We start from the raw sequence: 17,674 nt of genomic DNA on the forward strand, positions 1-17,674 counted from the left end.
ACGGGCTGGAGGAGCTGGGGGGGGGGGATTTTGTCTGTCTTAAAGGCTCGAGCATTTGCTGCTTTGGCTCGGCCAGGGCTGTGTGTTGAAATAACGCATGGCCTAAGCTTTTCCGGGAGGCTCGTGTATATGTTTGCACCAAATCAGGTATACGGCACGATGGAAATGTTTGAGTGTCCTCCCTGGGAGCTTATCCGTCCGCACTCGTACCAAAATACCAAGAGGGATGTGTAATTAGGACATGGTAGCTGATTTCATTTATTTTCCTGAGCAAAAACGTGGCTGATTCCCTCAAGGAGCATTAATAAAAACGGGAGTAGCAGATCAGCACTGCCCCTGGTCAGCAGTGACTCCCTGTGTGGCCCCAGGTTTTGGAGTAGTAGTGTCACCCCATGTGTTGCTGCTCGGGCTCCTATGGGGTGCTCAGCTCCGATTATATTGCTAGTGAGTGCTGGTGTGCTATCTTGCCAGCCCTTGGCCTGCTGTTTCACAAAACCAGGCAGGTTTAGATGAAAACCCAAGGGGCGTGAGGTGTATGGTGAAGAGAAGTGCCTAGCAAATGGGGCAGGGAAGATTGGGACCACTTCTGATGCCACCACCGAGCTTTCCTCATCCCAGGGGCTGCCTTTGGGAAGCCTCATATCCCACAGACTCAGCACATCGAGGCAGGACCCCGCCGTCCCCAGCTCTGTCAGGGCTGAGCGCCTACCCTTCCTCCGCCATTTTCCCTGTGGTGCCATCGCTTGGCCTCACAGCGCCTTCTTCTGATGCCTTCCCCTTCAGCTCTGCGTGGGTCTGCTCCACCCCACACCGCTGCCGTCCCCTTCTCCAGATGTCCTGGTCCTCTCCTTCCCTCTCTCCACCTTCCGTGCTCAGCTTCTGGCCTCCCCAGCAGCGTCACTCCACCTGCCCATCTCCTCACAGCCTTGCCCCCACCTGTCTGTCAGAGGCACATAATCCCCCTCACAGACATATGTATTTTAATTTAACGAAAGTGCGCCTTCCTGAGGCGCTGTACCACATCAGCCCTGCCTCATCTGCTCCTCTCTGCTGGGTCTTCCTCGCCTTCAGGGCCAAAAACTTTTCTGCAGGACCACTTCCAGAGGGACTGGGACCCAGCTGGGCCAGGCACAGTGCCATATGTTCTTCATCTTATCTGCAGGAACCTCAGTCTTCTGGCTCTTGGTAGGGCATGCAGCCTACTTCAAGTCGGGTATAAATAGTAACGCTAATAAAGGGAGGAGCTCGTCATATTTATTTTCTGCTCTGCTCTTGTACAGTCCTTGTGTTGTAGCCTTCAGTGGTATGTGAGCTCTTTCCAAGGTGTCTGCAGCCTGGCTAGCATCTGTCCCGCGGACATATGGTCTCCAGGACAGATTCATGGGCGTTCCTTTCTAGATCTTTTAAAGTTTCTCGTTGCATTTTGGCATGGAAAAATGTGTTTTGTTTCCATCATAGTGGCCTACTCCTTCCCTCAAATAAGCCAGAACAAATTCCCATTAATGGGAGCAGCAGCGGGTTCAAATCGCAAACTGTGTTTTCGTTCCTTCCCCACCTCCTCTGTGGTTTGTCGCAGGATCATACGTTGCTAGTGCACATGCCTGGGAGCAGAGGTTGTGCCACAACGTTTTCCTATACTTTATGCAGCTGTGAACATTCACTGACAATCCTGAAACAGGTAGCAAGCACAGTTATTTCCATCCAGGTAGCAGCCTGGTAGCCCAGCGCAGCAGCCTTCACTCGCTGATTTCCATAGCAAAACTCGCTTGTGAAAGCATAATAGGGTCCAGCCATAATTTGATTTGGCAGGGCATCCAACACATGGAGAAACCAAGAAACTCAGATACTGTTGTTGAAGAGGTTAACGGGGGAGGCTACATGAAAGAAGTGGGTTTCAAGGCAGTGTTTGAACAGAGGGTGGAGATGAGGTACACAAAAATAAATTGGCCCGTAATTATGTGTAAGAAAACAGTTTTTCTGCAGGAGAAAAGTAAAGAAAAACAGAAGCTGGAGCATAAATGGCGTATTGTATAACGTAAAGGAAAACAAACTGCTTGGATTTTTTCATAACTAACAATTTTCAGTGCAAAAGTATTATTACATTCTGCTATTATTTGTGTGATACCAACACTGAGCGAAAAGATATTATAGGGAGATTACGCATGTGCACATATATCCACACATGCAGGAACCCTCATCCTAAAATGTTCTTCAATTTTGCGTTTTTACCAACTGACCATTTGGGATTTTTTGTGGTTTTAGACCAGATGTTTTCATACTATACCTACCACCAGCAGAAATTCATGAGAATACCAGAGGTCACACACTGTTGGCTGCTGGCACTTGGGCTGAGTGTTTTCACATTTGAAGCTGTATGGCAGTCTACATATGCCACCTTGGGTGTTTCTTTTCTGCTTTTGGAGAATTTTGTCATCTGTAGGTATCACTGTGGTGCTTATTCTTGTATCCAGCATTTGTAGGTTGTGTACATGATGGTGTTTGGTGTGGTGTTCTAGCTCTGGTCATCCTAATCCAGCCACCCGGAGAGATTCCCATGCAGATATTCTCACATGTAGTTGTCACAGGGGATGAATGCAAGAGCTACCTGCACTGATGCAGTACAATCTTGAATATCAGGAAATAATGTTTTAAAATAGAAATTAAAAATAAAAATATCAACAAAACCAGCGGTCTGCTGCCAGTTGAGAGAAACATGAGGAAGTTAGCAGTGGTGCCTAGTTATTAGAAGTTAGAAGCAGACTTTTACCAGGCTCAGAATACAGTTAAAAATGTTCATCAGCTAAACAATAAGAAACTTTTCCCTCCTTAGACTGAAGAGTTATGGTGCTGCACCTCACTCCAACATATTTTAATGGCATTATAGTTCCTTGGAAGTAGATGAGTTTACAGTTGAAGTGCTGACCCAAACTTGTCTCGAGTGCGTCTGCAAAGCCTGGTCTGCTGTTTTGTGCAAATGGTTTAAAACAGAGCAGTTGCTATTTTGAACCGCAGTCAATACGATTTCTCTTTTCATCGCAAACGCGTCTGCTGTCTGCATGTGAGAAGAACTTCAGGCATGTTTTCCATTTCACAATCTGACAAAAACCACAACACTTAGAGGGGGGAGAAGGCATCTTATGCTGAGAAGGATTGTTTAAAAAAAAAAGCTGGGCTGTATTTCTTCATACATCCAGCGTGTCTCCAGTTCACATATGTCAAACATCCATTTATCCTTACGAGGCAAGTGCTGAGATGCTTGTGAATGATTTGCTGATTGATGCGTTCTTTGCGCGTTTAAACCTGGAATTTCTTCAGTGCTTTGTAAATTAAGGTCATTTATTCTGGGTGGTTTGATCGTGCTATCGTCCTGTTGACACTGTGCTTTTAAAGCGTGCTGGTAGAACAAATGTAATTTTATTCTCTTTATAGCTGGTATTTGCTGAAATTTAGGGAAAAGTGCAACTTTTTAAACCTGACCGTCTTTAACATGCAGGAATAGCACAACTGTTTTGTCAAAAGAATATGGCATCACTCCAAAAATCTTTGACTTGCACATGGGGAAAAAAAATCCAGCCCCTTGGAAGCATTCTCAGTTGCCAATACTACTTGCATGTCCTTTCTTGAGCCTTATTTTAAGCCCCAAATCAGCAGGATGAGTAGAGCTGGATTTTTTTTCCCAATTTTTGGGGTGTAAATCTGGTGGGGTTTCACTGGGGCTAACACAGGAGCTGTTTTTTGTGGTGTCCTCTACAACACGGGGTAGACGGCTTTGTGCAACTTCATACGGATGAGTAGGATACTATGAGGACACTATAGCAGGGGGGCAGCTGGCGAGCTGCTGTGGTATGGGTGTAATTCTGGTGCCTCTCATGGAGAAAGAAGGCACAGCTTGGTCCACCACCCAAGAAACCCACAGTGATGTCCTACAGGGCCCGTGGTTTTTACCGATGTGGTCTTCATGTGATGTTGGTTTTGCGGTGGAGGTTTTGGGGTAGCAAAAGAAGTGCTGGCCTTGACGTTTCGTTTTCTTCCTTTCCCGCAGAACTCCATCCGGCACAACTTGTCGCTCCACAGCCGCTTCATCAGGGTGCAGAACGAGGGCACCGGGAAGAGCTCCTGGTGGATGATCAATCCAGACGGCGGAAAAGTGGGCAAGGCGCCACGCAGACGCGCCGTGTCCATGGACAACAGCAACAAGTACACCAAGAGCAGAGGGCGGGCGGCTAAGAAAAAAGCAGCCCTGCAAACGGCCCAGGAGGCAAGCGAGGACAGCCCTTCCCAGCTCTCCAAGTGGCCGGGGAGCCCAACGTCCCGCAGCAGCGATGAGCTGGACGCCTGGACGGATTTTCGCTCCCGGACGAATTCCAACGCCAGTACGATAAGCGGCCGCTTGTCCCCCATTTTGGCAAGCACCGAGCTAGATGATGTTCAAGACGACGACGCTCCGCTTTCTCCCATGCTGTACAGCAGTCCATCGAGCTTGTCCCCCTCGGTAAACAAACCGTGTACCGTGGAGTTGCCTAGGTTGACTGATATGGCCGGGACAATGAATTTGAACGATGGACTGACAGATAACCTCATGGATGATCTCTTGGACAATATAACACTCCCTTCCTCCCAGCAGTCACCCACGGGAGGGATGATGCAGAGGAGCTCCAGCTTTCCGTATGGTTCCAAAGGTTCGGGGCTGGGTTCCCCCTCGAGTAGTTTCAACAACGCCGTGTTCGGGCCCTCGTCCCTGAACTCCCTCCGCCAGTCGCCCATGCAGACCATTCAGGAGAACAAGCAGGCCACCTTCTCTTCCATGTCCCATTACAACAACCAGACGCTGCAGGATCTGCTCGCCTCCGATGCGCTCAGCCACAGCGATGTCATGATGACGCAGTCCGACCCGCTCATGTCCCAAGCCAGCACAGCTGTGTCCGCCCAAAACTCCCGCAGGAACATCATGCTCCGCAACGACCCCATGATGTCGTTTGCCGCGCAGTCCAGCCAGGGCGGTCTGGTCAATCAGAGCCTGCCCCATCACCAGCACCAGTCTCACAACTCTCCTCTTAGCGGCAGCCGTGCCTTGTCCAATTCCATCAGTAACATAGGCTTGAGTGACTCGAACAGCTTGGGTTCCTCCAAACATCAGCAGTCGCCCGTCAACCAGTCTATGCAAACACTTTCTGACCCGCTCTCAGGCTCCTCTTTGTACTCCTCTAGCGTGAACCTCCCGGTCATGGGACACGAGAAATTCCCGAGTGACTTGGACCTGGATATTTTCAATGGGAGCTTGGAGTGTGACATGGAGTCCATCATCCGCAGTGAACTCATGGATGCAGATGGGCTGGATTTTAACTTTGATTCCCTCATCTCAGCTCAGAACGTTGTCAGTCTGAATGTGGGGAACTTCACTGGTGCTAAACAGGCTTCATCACAGAGTTGGGTACCAGGCTGAAGGATCTTTCAGAACAGGGAAAAATGGGCAAACAGGTCAGTGCCCCGTGGATGTGCTAAAATGCTGGGTTCCGTAGTTTTATTGGAGTCTGTACCAAACACTTAATTGTTAGCGCACACTAATGGCACTAATTGGGCTTGTGATGGCTTGCTGTGTTTTGGTATGCAACAGCTACAACCAAGAAAAATTCGGAGGTGTGGAGGGAAATGAGGCTAAGCTATAAAAGCGGCTCGGCTGCCACCATGTCAGCACGCATCTGATGCTACGTGTCCTTCTTAATTTAGGCATAAGAAATGTTAATGACAAATCAGGCAAACCCAGGTGGAATATTTGTGGGTTCCAGGAATCAGAGAGCCCCAGCTTGCCTTCTTTGAAGTCGCAACAGGTGGATCCGTCTCTGCAGCCGATGCTGCACGTAGCCAAGCCGTGTTACACGGGCACGGGGCGAGGGGCTTTGCAGTCAGTGCAGCAGTACTGCGGCAGGGGAGGAGGGAGAGTGCCCTTGAAAGATCAGTGCTGGCACAGATCTGGGCTGAATTAGAGGTGTACTGCTGCTGCGGTACAGCTGCGCTAGTGCAATTGTTTGGTTTTAGTCTTTAATGTAATTGCTAACGAAAGAAAAGTGGCAAATCAAGGGATTATATTTTGAAATAACAAAGGTAGGATCCTGGTCGCAGGAACATCCTGTTCTAAGTGCTTTAAATACGCAGAAAAATTGTTGGTCCCTCTCAGGACTTGTGTAGATATCATTTCCTTTTGGACTCCACCAAGAGAATATCTTAAGGTTTGGGTTCTGACACCAGTGCTTTTGAAATATTTGCCTCCTCAGATTATTTTTTCCAGATTTTTGTGGTTTTTCTCTGTGTTTCTTTTCCACATCTGGGGACACCAGAGCCTGTAAATGTTGTTCCTGTCATCCTTTGTGATTCTGCAGGTTGCTGCCCATACCTCTCTGCCTGCTTCCACGTACATACTCCCTGACTCATCGAGTAGGTTCCACACAAAGTGCCCTTTCTCCTTTGTTTATTTATTAGTATAAGGGAGTAGATTTCAAAACACAGTAGGATAAAAGGTTAGCTATAAATTATTGAAAGTATTGTGTTAACTTCAGAACAGTGTGCAGAGCATCCCAACACTGAGGCTAAAAGAGGCATTCACTCGGTTTGCAGCTGACTTCCAACTTTCTTATTTCCTTTCTTACTATCCTGTAGAGGACTCGTGCATGGGATGGCATCGTGGCAAGGACAGGGCACCAGCTGAATTCTGCTTTTATTTCAGCTCCAGTGCTTGATAATGTAATAAAGGAAAAGGGGAGAGAAAAGAAAAGTGGTTCATGAATTGGGAAGCAAAAACTTGCAGCAGGTCGCGTTTGTCGATCAGTTGCCTCTTCCTCCAGGTGCATGAGCTTTGTGGATTTAGAAACCCTCTTTGCCTGAGGTGAAACACCCAAGGGTACATTCTGCTTAAAGCAGAGATGTTACTGACAGCTGTGCTTGACACACTTCCAGCAGGGTGATGTTTTAGCATCGTCACTTACTGTGTGTGGGTAGAAGGTGCCAGGGGAGACCCACCAGCAGCACCAGGGAGGCACTCCACCTCGCCAGGGCTCCCAGCTGCCTCTCAACCCTGTCCTGCACCATGCAGGGAGAGCAAAATCACCTCATCCTTCCCAGGCTGTGCCCTCAGAGGAGAGGATCCAATGCATTTGTGTGCAAGGAGCCTCGTTTCAGAGGACAGATTTATTAAGGAGATGGCTCTCCTCAGTGAATTAACGTCTACTCATCTGTGGAAGCCTTTTTCTCTCTCTCTGGCAGCCGGACTGGCTGCTATGGGGTGCCTCCAGTGTCAGATGTGAGTGCAGGTGATTTCTGCTGTGCTGGTTCACCTCCACAGGTCCTGCTCTGCTGAGCATCACCGCTGAAGAGCTGGCCTCTGAGCGAGTGCCTCCCGTTTTGGTAGGAGCATCTCACATGAAGTCAGGTGTCATCAGCCTGAGTTGTTTTCTCAGCTATTTTTCTGCCTCGCTGTAGCACAGGGACCCCCTGAATTAAAATCTCCTCTCAGTGCTTTTCATGACCCCAGTAACAAAGCTTTGTGGGCTTGGAGGCTGGGAAACACTTTCAGCAGAACAGCCTGATGCTTGCTCATGTTAAATCCATTCCACGAAGTGAAGCAGTCACAATGGGCTCCTGGCATACCTCAGAGGGCTGTGTTTTCTATGAAAAATAAGGGAAAAGCTGGAGTCAGCTTTCAGGAAGAAAAGAAAGCAGCCAAATACACAGTTCTTTAGCTTATACGTACCCTACATATAGAACCAAATTCGTTTGGATTTTCCTCCTACAAGAAGGAAAGAAGGGAATCAATGTGCTTTTTTCTGATGTTATTCACACAGCCATGATTTTCCCCTATCCCTGCTTGCTTCCCAAGAGCACTGAATCTGCCCGTCACCCACGCAGGTAATCACCGGGTTGTTTCTTCAGCCCATTTATCAGTACGTGAAGACATCACTGTTGCCTAGCCTTTCTCCAGAATGCCTTTTATTTATAACCCAGTGGGTCCTCCCTCGCTCTGCTGGTGTTCCCACCACTTTGGCTCTTTGCTCTGTGCTCCTTCTCAGCCCAAGGGAGTTGTATTCACCCGAAGAGCAGCCCCAAGCAAACCGATGGGGGCTCTCCCCATCAATTTGGGGCAGAAATGGGGGATATACGGGGAGCTGGTGATCAGCAACCGCTCTGGCATCAAAACCCCTTGAAGAAGCTGTTTTTGCCTCAGTTATTCCAGCAATCCAGCTTTGGAGAGAGCCCCGCAGCCGGCGATGCTGGCAGGGCTTGGGAAGGGGGTGGAGGGCGGCTCCGTGCAAGTAGGGCAGGAACTTCTTGAGCTGGTTTTGATGTCTGCAAAACTCATCTAGCTGCATCTTCTGGGAGAGGTTTTAATGTGCCATTTAGCCGGATCCCTCTGGGCGCTGTAACAGAGCTGTGCTGAAGCCACGTTGACTTGTTTGAAAGTGAGAAGCAAAATACTTCACAGAGCAGTTAGAGCCACTCCTTTTACCCGAGCATCGCTGAAGTCCCAAGTCATCTTACTGTAGGAGTGCACGAGTCTCTAAGAGCAGTGTCCTGAATTAGTTCGCAGAATTTGATGGTTAACATCACTGATAAATCAAAATCCCAGGAGATGTAATAAAAGGCCTGTTTGTGTTTCATTAGTCTGTATCTGTTAGGACTAGCTGCTGATTTGTTCGTTTACATTCGGCCTCTTTCTGGGCAAAATTCATACCAGTGACAAACCCGTAGGCCTGAGGATGACTAAAAGACCATCTTAAAAGTTGAAATAGTAAAGAGATCCCTTTGGATGCAGTTTGTCCCCATTGAATCAGAGCACTCTGACAGGACAACGTGCCACGAGGAGGGTGATTGTCATTCTTTTCCACAAACCTTGCTTTCTGCATGTTAAAGCTGACACGTGGAGGGCAGATCTGGTGGACCCTGGCTGCCTCAGCCCCATGGCTGCGCTCCCTCCTCTCTCAGTTTCCAAAATGAGGTCTCACAGGCAGGGCCGACAGGTTTCCTGTGCGGCTACCTTGAAGAAATCCAGAAGCAGTTCAAGAGGAGCAAATTCTTCTGCTCCGTTTCTAACAGGTCGGTGGTTAAGGCGGTGGCGCGCTTTTCGTGTTTCAGCGCTGTTTCAGCCAGCCCGCCTTTTGAGAAGTGGTTTTGTGACTAGCCGAGCGTCACGTGCGCCAAGTTCAGTCTTTGAGCAAAAAATATCCCTGTGGAAAACTTGGTATTTCTCTGCGAACAGGTATCCTATTAACTCCAGGGAGGGCCTGCCCCGAGCAGGCTCCCCAGGGGCCTGCCCTGTGCCTGTGGGGAAGCTGCAGCCTCTGCTGCTGTACTGCTGCCACCTCAGGCACCGCTGGGCCTTGGTCCCTGCTGTGGCATTGCCGGCGGCCACTGTCCCCAGCTCGGCTCCAGAAAGTCCTTGTCACGGCCCCGTGTCGATGGGAAGCAGCAGCAGATGGGGCTGCTCCTCCCCAGGCCGGGCCGGCTGAGCCAGGAGGGTGCTCGCGGGGCCTCAGCGGGGGTGAAGGCACAGGAACGTGATGGATCCCTTCGCTCCTCCTGGAAGAGCTTGGGCTATTTATTTATTTAAACCTAAGTTTTTGTTTTCGGGTTATTACCCGAGGGAAAAGGTCCCTCAAAACCAGCTCTCTGTCCGCAGGCTCAGCGGTCGGCAGCCGAAGCCCAGATAGTGGTCTGGTCCTGTGGTTTGGGTGTTCTGTTTTTGCGATATATATATCCATATTTCGGTGCCTCATGCTTTGTCATGTGATTCAGCAGCAATAATTAGGCAGAAACTTGCTGTCCCTGCAGATGCCAAGATTACAGGATGACATACTCTCACCAGATGACAGCACAAACTGGTATTTTTAGAGCAGCCCGCATCAACTGGTCTCCCCAGTGCTTTCCTCCCCGGATCGGCAGCGCTTGGGTTTCATTAGAGAACGAGTCTTGCAAATGTCTTTTTTCACGTGAATGAGCCGTTATATGATTGTTTAGAGCTGAGGATCAGCGTTCGTCCCGGGTCATGCTCTTGCCCAATAGCTGGGCTGGTTACAGGTGGTTTGTTTTTTTATTTCTGCCTTTTCATCCGGGCCTTTAAACAGCCCCCTAAAAAGCATATTTTCTTCAAGAAGTGCATAATAAGAGAGTTTTTTTTTAGAAACACAGCATCATGCAGCTGAGGAAAGGTCAGGATCTTCTTTCATGGCAATTCAGTGCTCAGCCACAGTGATGAGCTGACAGGCGGAGAGGCTTGAGTCTTAGCTTCATGACAGCCAAAGGGCACAGGTACGGCGTGGGCAACAGGAGTGCATGCAGCTGAGCAGTGCTGTGAGTAAATAGCCGGGCTTTTTCTCCTGGCCTGAAGAAAGATTGTGAGGGATAGATGCTCGCACAGCCTCCCCCTGGGCTCCTGGTGCTGGAGGTGGAGAGCGAGAGTCTCCTGCAGGATGGTCGCAGCAGCGTTGCCCCCCATCAAGCCTCCACGTGGGGACACCGGCCCCATTAACTCAGGTACCAGCAGTTGGGTGGCAGGGCTCCGGCCCGGTTTGTGGGGCCGTTTAATCAGCTTTTCCACTCAGATTACCACGCGGGGCGGCCCTTGTGGAGTCTGGCGGAGCAGACATCTGTTGGGCAGCAAGCGGACGGGGACACGGCTCAGCTAACAGAGGCTGCTGCGTGGCTGAGGCTGTCTGCGATTGCTCCAGGGAAAAAAGGATACTTCCCAGAGGGTGCTGTGGAGAATAGCGTGTGTTCGTGCACTTTTTCATCTGAGCTGAGTACCTAGCCCGTTGTTCTTCCTCGCGCTGCCTCCTCCTGCAAACTGCTTCTCTCAGCTTCCACAGGTATTTCATACAAGTGTAGAGAAGATCTGGTTTAGAGGAAGGGCCTTGCCTCTCTTGCCTCCTCCTAACACTTCTAAGTCCTGGTAGAGGAGGTTCTGCCTTACATCAGCTTGGTGGAAATCCTTCTCGGTGATCCATGTGAGCATTACTGGCCTGCGCTTGGCAGAGAAAAAGAGACAGTCTATGAGGACATTCAGAAAAAGAGTACATAGCAGGTTTCCATGGCACTGTAAAATGCGTAATTCACGATGTTTCCAGTCAGGTAGGTACCCTTTACTCTCCAGCTTGGAAAGCAACATTTGTTCTCCAGATTCAAAGGCATAAGCAAAATCCTTCTCTGTATTTGCACAGGTATAGTAGTTATCCATCCTCTTCTCATCCACAGCAGAGGTCTCTTTGCCAGTGCTCCCATGGGCCTTTTATTCAGCTGATGTCCTCTCCCCCTTTTAAAAGTTATATTTTGCAAGCATTTTGGTTCTTCTTGGTTGACCAGGGCAGGGGATTGAACCCAGCCAGATGTGGATGGTTCTCAAAAGCAATTGGATGTCAGCAGTGCTTGTGCTGGAAAGCCAGCGTAGCTGCACGTTGGCATCTCTGTAGGTGTAAAAACAAGTGGCACAACATATGGTCTTTTTGTTTGGGCAACAACACAGTGACATATGCAGTGTCGTCTGTACGAGCCTGCTCCTCTTGCAAACAAGTGCAGAATTTCCTGTGGATTGGGTGGTTTAGTACCAGGTCCCAAGACATAAAGAAAACCCCAATCTGTTTTTCCTTGAAGTGTGTGAGCATGGGTGGGCCAATTTCTCTCCAGGTGTCTTCTTCTCCTCTGTAAAATGGGTAGAAGGGACCTCGGCCACCTTTGAGTGGGAAGTGAACTGTCCAGAGGACCCTCCCTTGCTGGAAATTTGCCAGGCTTTCCTTGACAAGGCTTTGAGTAATCTAACCTAAGCTTCAGAAGAAGGTTGGTCCAGATGATGTTCAGAAGTCCCCTCCAACCTAGACTTCTCTATGATTCTGTGAAGAGTAGTTCTTCAAAAGCTTCATAAACAGTTGTGAAAGTTCGACTTTTTTTTTTTTTTTTAACCTATTCACATGCATAAAAGAGATGGCAATGTATTAATGATTAGATTACATTCAATACGTGTTTATCAGAAAAGTAGAAGAGCAAAAATCTTCTCTTTCTTTTGTTTTTCCCCTGTTGTCCTGACAAACTATAAAGTGCGTGGCAAGGTAAATGTAGATTTAGATGAGCAAGTGCTGAGATCAGTAGAGCTAACGTCATTTTGTGCTCATCTCCTCGCCATGCAGTCTAGTTTAAATCTTCACAGAGGCTTATTCTGTACAGGGGTGTGAAAAGAAAGGCCCAGCTTTTGGCCAAGCTGTGAACTTCTGTGATGCTGCAGGTTGGTTGTGCAGGAGCAAGCAGCAGTGGTGTTACAGATACGACGAACAGCACGGGCCTCTGCAAGGAGCAAGGAGGCAGAGGAAGGTCTATCAGAACAGCATTCATGCCAGTAGCTGTGGCACCTCGCTGAGGTCCCGGGCAAGCCTTTTGTTGCAGAGCTAACACAGGGAGAACGATTTGACATCTGCAGGTGCATTTACTTCCAAAGCATTTGGTTGTCTGCTATGGTTTGCAGCGTGTTTTGGAGAGAAGCAGCAGCCACAGAAGGAAAGGATACGCTTTCGTGCTCTACGTGCCTGTGCAAGTACCAGCACAGCAATTTTTTAGCTCCCATATGTCCCAGTTCTCTGCTGCTCTCTTCCTCTTTCCATTCTTTTCCCCTTGTTCTCTGAGTCTGAACCAGAAAAAAAAAAAAAAATCTATTTTTCTGAGTACAGTTCAAAGAGGAAAAGTGAAGTTGCAACATGCCTGAAAGTTCAGGCCCTTGTGAGACAGTGCATGAAGCTGCCAGCTCTCTGCTTTCCCTTGGACTTTGCATCCTGACCTCAGCATTGCATTTTGGCACGGTGCCACTCTGGTGCAGCATATGCTTGGCCTGAATGGGAGCACAGTGACATACCTGCCATGGCATCAGCATTTTTATTCTCTTCTTGCCCAGAGAAGCTGTGGGTGCCCCATCCCTGGCGGTGCTCAAGGCCAGGCTGGATGGGGCTTTGGGCAGCCTGGGCTGGTGGGAGGTGTCCCTGCCCATGGCAGGGGGTTGGGACTGGATGGTGTTGAAGGCCCCTTGCAACCCAAACCATTCTGTGGTTCTATGAAAAATCTCACGCTGCAACTTTGTCGTTGCAGAAGGCCACAAGAGTTATTTTCCTTGTTCAGGTCTAGCAAATACTTTTGTGTTCTTCAGTGTTGAACCGTGAAAACCTATGGCAGAATATTAACTTAAACAACAAAAAGGCTGTAAACATGCCTAATCATGCCCTGCTTTTGAGCCTAACCCCAATTTAAAGAAGAAGCTGTACTGCTGGTGGCAATGACAGAAGCAAGGGACAGAGGCACTGGAACAAGTGCATATCTGTCACAAAAGGACACGAGTTTCCTTCAAAATGTTTACATTTTTACACTCTGTGGACTTGTAAAAGGCGTTATTGGGATTTCTTGTCTCTGGGGAGTCGTACTGAGTGGCACCCAGGGAAAACTCTCGTCTTACAGACCTTTGGGTGGTGATATTTTTCAAGATGCAATATCCACTCAGCAAGGTTTCCAGCCAAACCAGCGGGTCCTCAGTGGGCTGCTTAACAGAGGAGGTGTGTGTTGAGGGTGCAGAGTCAAGTACTACAATCAAGGAAAGGATCACATCCCTTTTCTTTTTGCAACCCACTGCAGGAATTTCCCGTGCTGCAGTAGGAACCAAAGGGAGAAAGCAGCACGGAGCAGATGAGGCTTCAGAGCTTGTCTGATAGAGCATAAACTGGCAAGGGGCTTGGGAGACCACCTTCCCCTTAGGTGGTGGAGACGTGATGTGAGACAGAGGTGAGGAAATGTTATTGCTGGGAGGGTCATCACAGCATTAAGACACACATTAAGGCAAGAGTAGCATTTATAGGAGGTCAGTAGCAAGGTAGAGGATGGGAGGGCGTAGGAAAGGACAGAAGGAATACAGAAATCTTTGCTTTTCTCTTCCACCAAAAAGGATAAACAGATTTAGCATCTAGGGCTCAGATGTCTGTGGGAAGTGATGAAGCAAGAGTTCATCCCAAACTACCCCTAATTTAATGCTTTTTCTGTTTCTCTTTTAAAGTTGTCATTTTCACCAACCACATGCATGTGTGGTTGCACAAGCTATAGTTTGATACAGTACTTTGGCTTCTTCTGATGTCCAGCAGATGGGTCTTGTCCAAGCCTTCTGTGCCCAAGGGGTCAAAACACCAGAGTGGGATTGCCTCTGCTTCCAGTGCGAGCCCAGGTGTCAGCTCAGTTGTGGTGACTGCACTTCAGAAGAAAATTCTGATTTTCTTAGAAAGTCTAAGAAAAGACTGAGCAAAAAAAAAATCTAAAACAGTTCAGGAGAAAGTCTAAAATGCCTTTCCATTCTCTGATGATTGAAAATGGGCTTCAGGTTTGGCAGAGGAGCTGGGGAGCTTTTTAAGGGAGAAGTGAATTTTCCAGAGGGTGGCTTAGGGAGTGTAGGCAAATGATGCCCTTCCTCTGTCTGGGAGTCCCCCCCAGCTTTGGGGAATGAGGCCGTGCTGCAGGTAAGAGCCAAGGGAATGGGTTTGCTGCAGTGAGTGAGCCATGGCAACCTCCCAGCTGCTGCCACAGCACTGCTTTCGAGCACTGATCTCTAACCCACCAGCCCTGCTAGATTTCCCTTTTCTTCTATCTACCCGTTGCCTCTATTCCATATATTTTTGCAGTCACTCTCATGCATGTGCCTCTGTTGCTTTTTCCCCCCAAAAGGGGACCCAGAAGTAAGTAAAGGCCAGAAAACAGAACAAAGGGGGACTGCAGCACCTTACCTGGGCTTGTTGCCCATAAGGGACAGCATCGTCCTGCCTCACTGGAGGAGATTCCCCTGCAGATACGCAGCTTTCCCTAATGCCACGGGGAACGGGAGAAAATGTGGTGGAGAACCACTGCTACATGAAAATGTAGCCGGAGCATTTGCTTCCCTGCTTGGCATAGTGTTCAGTGCTGTGAACCTAACTCAGGGTTGATGGAGGCTTTTTGTGGTCAGACAGAAAGTGAGAGCGCGTGGGTCTGCTACGGACTGCAGCGGCGTGTGGGTTAAGGCTTTGATCTACTCCTTGCCGTTTTTTAATCCATCTGCAAAGTCTGCGTAAACAGAACCGTGAAAATCGAGTGTGTTTCGGTTCTGCTATGAGCAGCTTCCACCTCCTCCATGCATTTGTCTTGGGTAAGCCCCAGTCCCACGAAGGTTTAGAGGAGAAGCACTGGGCAGAGCCACTGACACAAATCCTGCCTGTGATCGCCTGTCCCCCTCTTTTTTCCTTTGTCTCCTCTTCAGTAGCACTGTGCTTTACATAAGTTTTTAATTTAAATGTTAAACACCGCTCTGGTACTTACTCAGGAGTTTCTCTCCTTATTTCCTTTTTAATTAATGGCCCCATTTGGAGCCAGCAGGACTCACTCGGGTTAAGCCCGTGGGTGCTGACTGAGCCGTGCCCTCCTGAGGAGCCTGGGCCTTGGGAAGCCACCAGCCTCCAGCCTCCCTGCAAAGGGATGCGCTCGTTTGGTCTGCAGACAGGCCACTGGTTATACTGGGACTTACTGGGCCCGTCTGGGGAACTCGTGGTGACCTTGTTGTGGCCACGGGGACACGCTTACCCAGCGGAGCCATTGCCAGACAGTCACATTAGCAGAGGGCTAGCATTAATTTGCTCTTTGGAAACGAAGAAATCAATATGTTGATCCAGTCGGAAATCCCTTTATTCGTCCAACAGTCTCCCCCAAAACCCTGCCCGTAATTAAGGCTAAAGCCAAATTTTGTTTGGGCGAAAGGCACAATCTGTCTGCTCCCTAAGCCACCCTGAATGAAGCTCTCCCCTAATGGCGCGGGGAGCAGCTGTCGCCCTGGTGCTCTAATAACCGTCAGACAAAATGATTAAAGTCCCATCCATCATTCAGCATTATCGGGATAGGTCATTTTAATAAAACTCTATTGTGGGATCAGTGCCTGGCACCTTAGAAAGGAGGATCCTGGGGACAGTCTGAGCAGGAACCATACCCCGTCGGGTGGTTTCCCTCACAGGAGCCGCGCTGCCAGATCAGGCCAGCAGTGCCCCTACATGTTCCTGGGCATTTTACAGAGTAAAAACATTCCTGTAATCGACTTGGGTTGCTTCAGCAAGTGTCCCCGTGTTCTTACACTGTGTAAAAAATCACCAATCGTTCATCACGGAAGGCCGTCACAAGGCTTTGGGTGGTGGTGGGGACTAGGCCCCAGTTTCAGAAGCCACCTGAGGCAGATACTAAGGAGGAGTTACATGACAGCACTTTGCTGTATGTCGAAGCTTCTGGGTGCCAACAAATCAAAATTGCTTATCAGTGCAAACTCACTGGGTTTGGAGGTTTACTCGGGTGGCTTTTTGTTGTAGATTTGTGGGTTGTTTTTTTTTCCTACACGTAGCAATCTCACTCTTCTCTTTTTCTTCCTCTCCAGGCCCTCAAACTGACACGAGATGTAGAGAGAGAACCCTTTGCCAAATCTGCTGTCAGCAAGTGGACAGTGATACTGTTTACAGCTTACGACCTTTGTGAACCCTGCATTATTTTCCTAACAAAGCAGACTGTTAATAGGCCCCACACCTGAGTGAAGATCCTCTTCTTTTTTTTTTTTTTTTCCTCTTACGTTTTTTTTTTTGGAATTGAACTCATTCTGAAGTATGCAAAATCTTCCTTTTCTGGGATGGCCAAGCACCTGCTGTGGAGACAATGTTCAGCACCATCCTGTTGAGAACACACTGTGTAGCCTTTACAGTAGTTACTTGTCAATGAGTATGTGGTGTTTCAATATATTAATGGTTTATGGGATGTTTTAAGTTGGCTTTTCTTTTTGGAGGTTTTTCCTGTCTGCCCGCCCTCCTCCTCCCCCGAGCCTCCAGTTTGATTTCCTTAGATTTTTTTTGACCATTTTTGCTTTCTCTCTTTCCTGGGGAATCTGAAACACTGCTTACGCTCGAGAAAGCGATCACAACCCACCACCAGGGCTTTCCGAATATACAGCATCCATTACGCCAAGCGACCGGCCGAATTCCAGAGGGAGGCGATCTCGTGTGGTCTGTTTGCCCGTTGGGTTGCTTTGTTTCTTTTCCTTTCTTAATTCTTTTCCTTCAACTTCATGGTACGCCCCCGTGTTCAAGCATGGAGCCAGGGCTGATGGCGAAGCGAGGGAGAACCGGCGAGGGAAACCTCCCGGCTGGTGCTGGCGAGGACAGGACGGACTGACCGCGGGTGCCGCTGCCCTCCTCGCCTCCTGGGCTGCAGGACCCCGCTCGCTGCCCACCAGAGCAGGCTCCCCACCTGCTGTACATTAGTTAGAAGTTTTAGGCTGAGCTGCCCTTTGCTGCTGGACACGGTGAGAGTCACCACCCGGAGGGATCATTCTGGAGAAGAGAAAATGAAGGGAAACGCCGCTTCGCAGGAGAGGGGAGCCAACGGGCAGTGCATCAGCAAGTCACTCGCACAGGTCATTGCAGTGTGTTATTGCATCAGTGATCCTTTTTTTTTTTTTTTTTTCCTTTTTTTTTTGACATATCCTTGGTGATTTTTTTCCTTCTCGTCGTTGTCTAACCCACTGTGGAAGAAGAAGCAGGAGAGGGAATGGCAAGGTGACAATACACAAATGGCTTTTCATCCGAGCATAGATTGTAACAGGATAAATGACACTGAA

The 17,674-nt window shown here is 48.8% G+C and overlaps 1 protein-coding gene across 1 annotated transcript in view; it reads left to right on the top strand.

The window, feature by feature from the left end:
• FOXO3 (forkhead box O3) overlaps positions 1–16,613 on the top strand; it is a 77,177-nt gene extending 60,564 nt beyond the window's left edge. The window contains exons 2-3 of the mRNA XM_032185516.1: positions 4,043–5,478; positions 16,445–16,613. Coding sequence (XP_032041407.1) covers positions 4,043–5,443 — 1,401 coding nt within the window. The 3' untranslated portion in view covers positions 5,444–5,478; positions 16,445–16,613. The remainder of the gene's footprint in view (positions 1–4,042; positions 5,479–16,444) is intronic.
• The last annotated feature ends 1,061 nt before the right edge of the window (positions 16,614–17,674 follow it).

This window comes from Aythya fuligula, chromosome 3, assembly GCF_009819795.1.
Source record: "Aythya fuligula isolate bAytFul2 chromosome 3, bAytFul2.pri, whole genome shotgun sequence".
Taxonomy (NCBI): Eukaryota; Metazoa; Chordata; class Aves; order Anseriformes; family Anatidae; genus Aythya; species Aythya fuligula.